This window comes from Corvus brachyrhynchos, unplaced genomic scaffold (assembly GCF_000691975.1).
Source record: "Corvus brachyrhynchos isolate BGI_N302 unplaced genomic scaffold, ASM69197v1 scaffold864, whole genome shotgun sequence".
In the NCBI taxonomy this organism is placed as follows: Eukaryota; Metazoa; Chordata; class Aves; order Passeriformes; family Corvidae; genus Corvus; species Corvus brachyrhynchos.
In genome coordinates this window covers 543,048-553,342 of record NW_008237871.1, presented here as the reverse complement: position 1 = coordinate 553,342, position 10,295 = coordinate 543,048, and the positions used below count along the sequence as shown (strand labels likewise).

At 43.0% G+C, this 10,295-nt stretch overlaps 1 protein-coding gene across 1 annotated transcript in view; it reads left to right on the top strand.

The window, feature by feature from the left end:
• The window catches only part of RSPH14 (radial spoke head 14 homolog), a 70,600-nt gene extending 65,043 nt beyond the window's left edge, over positions 1–5,557 (top strand). The window contains exons 5-7 of the mRNA XM_017732246.1: positions 1,586–1,811; positions 3,148–3,297; positions 4,220–5,557. Of these exons, the coding sequence (XP_017587735.1) occupies positions 1,586–1,811; positions 3,148–3,297; positions 4,220–4,472 (629 nt within the window). The 3' untranslated portion in view covers positions 4,473–5,557. The remainder of the gene's footprint in view (positions 1–1,585; positions 1,812–3,147; positions 3,298–4,219) is intronic.
• The last annotated feature ends 4,738 nt before the right edge of the window (positions 5,558–10,295 follow it).

Here is a 10,295-nt window from a genome sequence, read left to right as displayed (position 1 = left end):
AATTATTTCTGTACTATAATGTCCAATCCAAACCCCAGCAATCCTTGTCAAGAGGGTTGCTGCTGGGGATGGACGAGCTGGGCCTCCTTCTCAGGGACCCTCCAACAGAGTCCTTTGCCAGAGCAATAGTGCAGGTGCCCCTTATCACATCCTACTGCAGGGACAGTATAAATGGGCTGGAATTACTCTTGGACAATTTTCTTTTGTTCCTCCAGGGAACAATATAGGGTTGGTTGGGGGTTTTTTCACTGTGAAAGCGCCACCTCCCCCGTGCAGTGACACACAGAGCCACAGCTTCAAAGAACATTATTTCACTGTCCTTTCCTGCTTTGCCTTTCTGGCACAAGGAGAAATCCTTGTTTGCAAGATGCTATTAGCCTTCAAAGTAAATTGTCTCAGAACTGGTTTTCCTTACTTATTTGAATTCTCACAGAAACTGACCTCCAAATGTAGTACAGGTAGTAAAGCTGTAGTATCACCCCAAGGCATTTCCTTTGCTCTGGCATTGTAACATGGATCCTAATAAGTCAGTAACAGAAGAAGTTATTCAGTGTTAGCAAAGCCTCAGAAATATGTACAACAGAATAACCTCTAGATTAGAATAATGTTTTTCATGCAATTGTCAAATTGAGGGATTTCTCCTATGCACTACCAAGGGTCATTAAAATCTCTTTCCCACTTGTCTCTGCTGTGGAGATTCATTTGAAAATACCTTGATGACTCTTATCCACAAAACTTCCTTATCTAACCACATATGAATCACTTTGAAAGGAGCCACATTTCTCTTAGCAACCAAAGAATCAGTCCTAGCAACAAGACAAGCTGGAGAATTTTGTTTTCACATAGTTACTTGTGGACAGTACATTCTGCTTTCCCCTGGTATTGCTGTTGCAGGCTTGACTTAGTAAAGGGTAAGAAACGGTACAAATCAGACTCTTACTCATAGCAAAGACATCACTTGCGGGACAAATTATGATGTCTCTGCCTTTGATGTTATATTTTAGGAGCCAGTGCAAGAGTACTGACTGCTAGAAAGTTCTGGATTTAAATTTTTGCCTGGACAGAACTACTACAAAGAAATGTGTGAGGAAGCTGACTGTTCCCAAAATCTTAACTTCCCCCCCCCCTCCCCCTCCAGAAACCACCATGGAGAATCAAAGAGTGAGCTCTAAAGGCTAACATCTCTGCCTCTCTTAGCATCTGTTCATGTTGAGAACAGTTGGGAAGGCTGGATAGAAGGTGACTTTGTAATGTATATATATTTCCTATATTTTCCTTGCAAGAATAATTTTGGCATAAATATTATAGTGGAAGAAACTGGGGACATCAGAGCAATTGTCATGTTGGTTATTACCTGGTCCTGATTTTTTTACAGGCGTTTTGGGGAAGCTTCCTGAAGAAGCAATGCTAAGATGACATTTATAAACAGGGCAGTGTTGGAATAGTTTCCATCTCTCAATCCCACTTCTGTGTAAGGAATTGAGTTCCCACATGTCTTTTGATCCTCTGAAGAAATTCCAGGTGCAGGTAGCAATAGTAACTGCATTCAGCCCTCATCCACGTTCCTTCCCTGTCTCCTCTGCAGGGGCTGGTGGTGTCCTGCGGGCCAATTTGATTCCCCCACTGGTCCTGAAGTTGAAGACTGAGTTGGATGAGATCCAGGAGTTAATTCTTGATACCCTCTCCAACTGTCTCCATGTGGAAGTTTCTGAAGCCCTGGCAGCTGGTGTTGTTACTGTCCTGAAGGAAAAGCTCTCACACCCCTCCACAGCCACTAGGAGCAAAGCAGCCTGGGTCCTGTTAGAAATCAGGTAAAGAAACCTCTCTAATGCTTACGTCCAAAAAAGAACTAATTCCAGGAGTAAATAAATGCCATTCACTTACAGCTGTGTTCCACTACACACTGAAGCTGCCATATTTCACACATGAAGCACTATCAGCCTGAATGCACACATGGGTAAAACAAAATGGGACACACGAGACTTAAAAAATTCCTAACTGTTATAAATCTCTGAAGAAAGCAGATGCTGATCAGTCATTCCTTCTCCTTCTGTTCATTTTCAATATTGGCAGTGGAGTCAAGATTTTTTCCTGGTACAGCACTGCTAGGAAAAAATTCTTGGTTGAAAAATCTTGTAGAAACAGGATTCTGACCACTACGGAGATAGAGAGAAAGCTCCCTTATGTTTTTGGAAAAGTGCTCTCTCTCAGAAAATTAAAGGTCCTGGGAAACTTTCACTGTGATTGAAGACAGAAATAGTTTTCTGCCACAGGCTGCCACATACGTCAGTGATGGATCAGAAAAAGCAATCTTTATATTAAATTTGTGTATCAGAGAATGGATGAAAGGAACAACTTAAGTCCACTGTCCTGCAGTCAGAAGATATAATAAAGGTGTTCAACAAATGTCTAGTTTTAAAAGGTCTACAGATGATGTAGTTTACATATCAGCTGGCACAAAACCTTTCCTCATGGCCTATAATAAAGCGGGGTCTTAGAGGAAAAGAGTATTATTAATGTGAGTCATAGAAAGAAAGCAAAATGCAACTGAAATATGGACATGAGCTACATTCTCAGTCCCTGCAATAGCTGGGCCACATTAAATACTCTCCTCATTAGAGAGGCTGGAAAGAAAGAGATAAAAGTGACCTGGGAGAAGAATTCATTTCAGCCCCTTGATTTAGCAGGTTTTAAAATCTCTAGAGGCTTCACCAGCGAGGTTTGTAACTCCATTGTAATTAGGACCAGCAACACCCTTAATCCTATATCCTGTTACATGCAGCTGCCCATCAGTGTCCAGTGTACCATAGAAAGCTTTTTTAAAAAATCCAGATATCACCTAGAAATAACCTAAAATCCTGTGAAGCTCATCCACCCAGGCCGGTGTGGTATCCTCAGGACTGCGTCAGCACGTGGGTTCGGCAGCCACCAGGCACAGCCATCCCCTCGGGCGCCTCGGTGGCTGGGCAGCAGCACCTGTCCTGTGCCTCCCAGCAGGACAGTCCCTCCAGGGGCAGCACAGCAGGAGTGGGACAGTGCTGGTGGCACCGGGGGCGGGGCTGCGGGCTCCAGGTAGACAGAGGCCGCGGGGTTGCTCGGGCAGCAGGCACTGTTCAAGGAAGCAACTTAACCATCTTCTCTACACAGTTCTCATGCAGAGGGGAAAATCGCGGTGTGTAAAGAAGGAGTGATTCCTCTGCTGGTGAGCCTGCTGGAAGACGCACAGCCCGAAGTTCAAGTTAACACAACAGGAGCGCTGATGTTTGCTGCTGTTACACCTCAGGGTGAGAGACAGAGGCAATTCTGTTGGGGTACCTCCTAGAAATCCAATTCTAGGGCAACTCAGCAACAAAACAAAACATTTTCCCTTCCCCCCCCCCCCCCCCCCCCCCCCCCCCTTCCTCCCCCTTTCAAGAAACTCTAAGATTGGGGCATTTCTTTATAATTGTCTTGAGCAACTATTGTTGCTTCCTCAGTGCCTAGGGGGGACAGGATATTCCACATTTCATTCCCCTGAAGTAGGCCGAGAAATTATTTATCTACCTCACCTGCATCATTACCGTCCAGAGGGGGAACATTTTCCATCCAAGTCCAGACCACACAGAGATCCACATACCTGGAGCTACACTGAATCACCAGTGCTCAGCAGAGGAGCGCTGCTTTCTGGAAACATTCTGGGATTAGAGGTAGCTCCTCTCTCACAGCTGGGAGAGCAATGAATATTAATAAGGTCTGTAGCTCTCCCAAGTAACTTACATGACACTGAAAATACTAACTGCTAAATTTCCAGTGTGATGAATGAGTAATTAGACATTAAGGGCTCTTAATAACAGCAGTTGTGTTCCAGTCCTCCTCTGCAAACCTTTCTCAGGCTTCCAAAGACAACTCAGGAATGGATCTCGGTCTTTGAAGTATCTTTAAAAATGAAAGGCTGGAGGATATTCTTAAAGGCATCTAACACACTCCACTCCCCCTCACCCCCCTCCAAAACATAGTTTATTCTATCATTTGGTGCCTCACTTAGATAATTTGTTGCAAATGAAATACTAATGTGCAAGGCAGATAAACTTAACTATGAAAGATCTTTTTCCTTAAAAATGAACAGCTGGGAGCCAACCCTGGTCTCTGAAAAAAGAGCATGTTCTGCCTCTGTGCACTGCACCTCCAGGGCCGTTCAGAGCTGTAGCTGGGCAGGGAATGGAACGTATCAGTCCGAAAGGATGTTGATTAGTGCTGAAGCCATTCCACCTTTACTGAAGCTGGTGGCTGAGGAAACCAGCAAAGCCCGTTTGAATGCAATCAAAACCCTCACCCTGCTGGCTGAGCTGCCAGAGGGCCGCCAGACACTGCTGGATCACAGGGACACATTTCAGCGGTGTCTGGATGATCCCAGCGAGGCCGTGCAAAGAGCTGCCCAAATCGCCATCACCGTGATCGAATGGAAACCCCTCTGCAGCCGGGATCTTTTCTAGAGATCTATTGCCCTCTGTTGTTGTCTGGATGTAAAAGGTACATGATTACATGAGACCTTCAACACCAGAACTCTTTTCCTCACTTAGTCTGGATCAGTTCCTCCTGAAAAGTCACTTGCCAACAATTTCACATTGATATTGCGTGTCACAGTGGAGAAAAAAATGGAGAAAGAAGTTAGGAAGTGTGGAGTTCTCCAGTAGGAGTTATTGCCTAAGTTACCAAGAATTTCTTATGAAACACCAACCTTTTTTGTTTTCTTCTTAATATTCTCTTTTTTCTTTTTTTTGAAACCTCAGCCTATCAAGCATTAATCAATAATTAATTATATTAGACAGAAAGATTCGCAATTAGCCCCTCCAGCAGTCTTGTCTGTACTGACAAATTGATCTAACAACGGGAATTTACATGAATTTTGCTGCAAACATTTGTTGAACATGGGATTAAGACCAAAGTCGAAAAGCCTTTACTAGGGTAGCCTCTCGTAAAACTAAAAGAGGGCCAGACCCCTCTCCTGTTGAAGGAGAGCAGTCTGGCCCATGTTTGGAATTGCTGATAGTACAGAACAAAAGCACCTCAAGGTTTGAGCTGAAAGGCAGTGGAAGTGGTGGGAAGTTTCAGTAGCATTTTGTTCACTGTGAGTTCGAGGCTGGTCACTACAGACATGTTGCAAACTTCTGTCTGCAGTTACAAGAGTGTAGTTTAAGAGGCTTCAGCATGAGGCCTGGGCAAAGAAATAACACAAATGAGCAGGACAACCCTGGCTATTCTCAGCCACCGAAGAAGATGTGACAGAGCAGCTGGTGCAGCTTCACAGCACATCCCATTTGTTTTCACTTGGGTTTTGTTCTCACATAGAAGTTTTCTATCTAGAATTGTAGCTACAAAGAAGCTGCATCAGGTTTATAAAAGGGGTTATTTGTCAGGGCTGCTTTTCCATTCAAACCCACGGTCACACTGCACACTGCATTACCCTTACACACAGTATAAACTCTTCCTGTAGGAATGATTACAGTTAAAATGTTTCTCTTCCGTAATGTAACCAAAGGGTGAATTTCTTCTCCTATAAAGATGTCATTTAAAAGTATTGAGTCAGTTGGATTCATTCCCTCCAGGCAGGATCTTGGAGGAACTCTGCCTTTTAAACACATAAGGCACTTGTACGTAATACATATTGGTGCCAGAGTGCATCCAACTCAATAAGAGAAGCCAGGCAGCTTTAATAACATGCTGAAGGACTAGAGCAGCACAGTGTACGCTCAGCTGCTCTTACTGGTAACAATCATCATTTTAGCCCAGTTCCAATCTTGTCACAGCCTTCCCCGATAATTCAGGTATTGCCCTTCAATGAGTTCCCAAAATAATTAGCTTGTTCACATGCAGAAATAAGACCATCCACACTGAACTTCTCTGAGTAGAAGAAATTCAGCTGACTTGGACCTTAAGTACTGCATTCCAAATATCTGCCTGATCAGTGCTTTAAAGACAATATAAACTGCTCCCAAAAAAGCCCCTACATGGATCAGTGTTCTCATCTTACTTACACACACAGTACAGAAATGGAACAAAGCCGCAGGTGAACTCTGCGATATGGACACTAGTGGTGCCCTCCCACATGTCCGCCTTTGTCTCAGCACTTTGGCATTGTTACACCTGACAATATGAAACCATCATAGTCCAAGCACAACAGGAATTCCCTTGGGCTGTTCTGACCACGGGCTCCCTCTGTAAACACCAGAATTCAAAGTCTACGTACAGAACAGCCACAAAACACTGTTAGTTGGGGTTTTCTACTTACAAAGCTGCATTGTTGACAAAAAGGTTGCAGATAAAATAATTGAAAGTCACATGCTCTGCCAAGGGCTAATTCCCTACTTTGGGATGAGAGACAAGAGTCCCTAGTTCATGAGGCTGGGAATTAATTAGCACTGTAGGTGTCAGTGAAACAGTTGCGTGGATCAAAGAAACAGCTGATGAACACTTTCCCTGGACTGACTTAGCTTTCAGCTGAGAATACTCCATAATATAGCCACCACAGACTCGGTCACAAAAATGCTGAAGATCTTTTTGAATCGCTTCATGCACATTATAAATACTTAAATTAACATCTCAGGATCTGGCACCTCACACGCTAATTAAACTCACTGTTTCAAAGGAAATGCTGTGTCTACAGCAAGTCTCTGGTTTTAGCACTCTGCCCTCCCCAGTGCTCTATGCTCCAATGGCTTTAGCACCAAGGCAGATTTTTAACATCAGTGAAAGCGATTTGCCTTTTTAGCTTGAAGCCAACAATTATTAAGGCCCAGTTATAATCAATACTGGAATTAATGCAGTTACACTCTATACAGACTGAGTTTTCAAACCAGTTGCCCCACAATCCTCAGCAACACCAGAAGACAAGACAGCTGCATCCATGGGAAACAAGACCTCCTGTGGAGTCTTGTGTCCCACCCAGGCAGAGTTAATGTTGCATTTTTTCTAACAGCTTCCAGAGGGTTAAGAATGTCATGGCTCTTTGCTCTTGAAACTACAGACTCATTTCCCCTGTCCCTATATGCTTTCAGAAGGCCAAGGGATGGAAACCATTCTGTCCTGCTCTGGAAAATTGCAGCTTTTAATTCCATGTCTTCATGTTCCAAATCAGGAAGTATATTTGCTTCCCAGCACTACATTTTCTATTGAAAAAATATTAGAAAACCATGTAGTGAGAGATTTGTCTAAGGACAAAATAGTCTGGAAAAGTCAGATTTGCCTAATTACATTAAACCAGAAGGGCAGAGACAGCTTCACACAAAGGTAATATGCTCGAAGCACGGAACCTATTTTTAGCAAGACAAAATTTGCAACTTGAATGAATAAAACACATTTTATTAATTTGTTTTAGGATACTCGGCATATAAGCTACTTTTTAAAGTTATAGGGTCCAGTATTGTAAACAAAAATACTACACAGAGTAACAACAAACTCTCACTTACCACAGCTTGAAGCTCTTCCAGGTACCTTAATAAAAGTAGGGGAGGTGCTGACCCAAGCAGGCACAGCTGCTCTGGCCTCAACTCTGCCAGGTGGGGAGAGGGTGGGCATAGGAGCTCCAGGGGAATTATTCTTTCTCAGAGCTGCCCCCTATTTTTTTAGTAATAAGGGTGATAACCCAAGGCACTGGTTATACTGTCTTGCATCAGAACAACAATTAGAAATTGGAGTGAGTGAAGTTTTGCTCTGTCCTATAGGCCTGCAATACACACTCCATGAGAAAATGCCACGAATCACCAAGTAAAACCTGGGGTTTTTTGCATTACCCATCTTTCTCAGCAGTGTATTGCCCACTGTTATTAAATCTGGGACTATGGATTTTCAGTTCAGCACAAGCGAAGGTCTCTGATTGCTGCTCCCTTCCTTCACTATGGGTTCTCTACTCCCCCAGAGAACACTGCAGGGCAGGGCACAGACACCCGCAGCTGGCGCATAAGACCACTAAACAAATTAAAACACCCAGAAGCTTTCCTGAGAACAGCTTTGCTGCCACCCCACAACCTGAGACCAACCCTTCTCTGTGCAGTCTGGCCCCAGAAACATCAGCTCTAAAGTCCTCTGGCTCAACACTTCAAACCAAGGAGCTCAAGTGCCCTTCAAATTCAATGACTGACAACACATGGATTTATTGTTTACCTTTGCTCCTCGTTTTTGTTTTGGCTTTTACTTCATACCAACACTCCTGGTTTTGGCAATTAAGAAGGTCAGGGAGCAGGAGCTGAGGCCTTGGCAATCCCAGCTGCTGATGGGGCTCCAATCACCACAACTGCCTGCACCTGAGGAACTCAGCCTTGTGCCATAGCCTAATTCAACACAGCCAGACAGTCTCCTTAAAACCAAGCCATGGTTTCTGCAATTTGTTCCAAGTGAAGTCACAGACCTTCCCTCCCCCAGCATTCCAGTGCATGAGCTTTTTCAGTAACAAAATAGGAATAAACCCAAATTCTGAGTTCTAAGAACCAAGTGTTCTCATCATCATTAATACTAAACATTTGTGAGATGCTTGGATACATTTTTGTGGGCCATATAGAAAAATTAAAACATAAATGAACAGCGATTACCCTTTTTCAGGATTTTTCCCAAGAACTACGTAGTAATTCTTAAATGGAAGATTTTGCTTAGTGTGTGTTTTTTACAGTGCAGTGTCACAATTGGCTGACAGTGCTACTAAGTGCATATTTTATTTTATTTTATTTTACTAAAATAATTCTGCATATCTAACTAAAGTCCATTAAAATAAACTTTAACCCTGTATCTTACCTGACAGGGTAAGATCAGATTGTCTGTTATGCTGTACATGCCATGCAGGTACTTTGTGCTGTGAGGCAGAGATTTATTTGGAGTCTCACCACTAACCGGCAGTATTTCAAATGTAAAGTCAAACATGGGGAACAAGAGTGTGCTCACAGTTCTCATCTCTAAAGCATGAGAATGCCCAGGACAGTGAGCTACTACTTTTATCTGAGTGTCCCCAAAACCAGCTCATGGACAGAGCTCCCCTGAGAACTGAAGAAAAGACATTTTCTTCCTTAAAATCATGAAACTATCCTTGAATGCAATAGCTACCAACCTGAATTGGCATTTAATGTTAGCTAAACATTATAATTTTATCAGCTTTTCACAATATCAGGCAATATTTCTTTGAAATTTTACAAAACTACAGGAGTCAACAGTAGCTGTCAAACTTCATGTAAACACTTGAGCTCTTCCCACCACAACATCCACTTTCAGACCAGAATGAAATCAGGTTGCTGAGGACATACAGTGAATATCCCATGGAAACTGCAGGTTAGATTTTCAAATCTCTGTAGTTCTGAGGAGCAAAATCATGCAACAATGCCTGATTAACCAGGAGGTCATCCAAAGGCTGCTCAGACTGCCAGAAAATCACTTGTGTTATTTGTCTTTATTCAAATAGCTTTATAATTTCACCGTATTTTTGTAGCAAAGAATGACAAAGAGGGATCTGGGCAGTCCTCAGTGACATCTTCCTTGTTTGCTTTTCATCCATTACTATTACCCAGAGCTGAAACCTAGACACCAAATGAAGTTTCTCTGTCTTCTATCATATTATATAAAAACCCCATCACTTTGTGGATACCAAATACTTCAAAATATACAAATACTTTAATACATAGAAGTCTTCATAGTTCATTAAATACAGTTAATTCCATGGTCTTTAAAATACTCTATCACTGTGTTAAGTGTAAGGAAAACAAGGTTTGCACTGGTATTTCTGAGGTATTGATTTGATCTGGTGTATGCAAAGGACCCTGCAGGGATTATGCTGAATAGAAGCAGTTCTACTGAAGAGCAGCAATTCTGCTGGAATCCAGAACATTTGGGGTTAGATCCAAATGAAGCAAAGATCGTGCCAGGAGATTATGAAGTGCGAGTGATGAAAGCCCAGGAGCCAGAGCAGTGTGGTGAAAGCCCAGAGCCAGAGCAGTGTGCTGTGGCACATGGAGGGGTTGCACTGCTTTCCCCTTCTGCTGCACTTGCTGCCAGTCCGGAGGATCCTGTGGCAGAACCTCGGGAATGCTTTGGGACAGCACAGTCCCACCAACACATGCAACAAGGAACAGGGAATTGTGGCGCTGCCTGATTGAGCAACCAGCATCTTCTTTCTACACTTGATTCCCCAGGAAGCTGAATGAAATGAAAAGAAGATCTATTGTTTTTTGCTTTGAAGTGTTAAATCTGTCTTTTCCTGTGTCCCCAGCTGGTACCAAACTTATCAAGTGGAGACAATCAGCCTGGTTTAGCTGATATCCCACAGCTGTGACTATTCT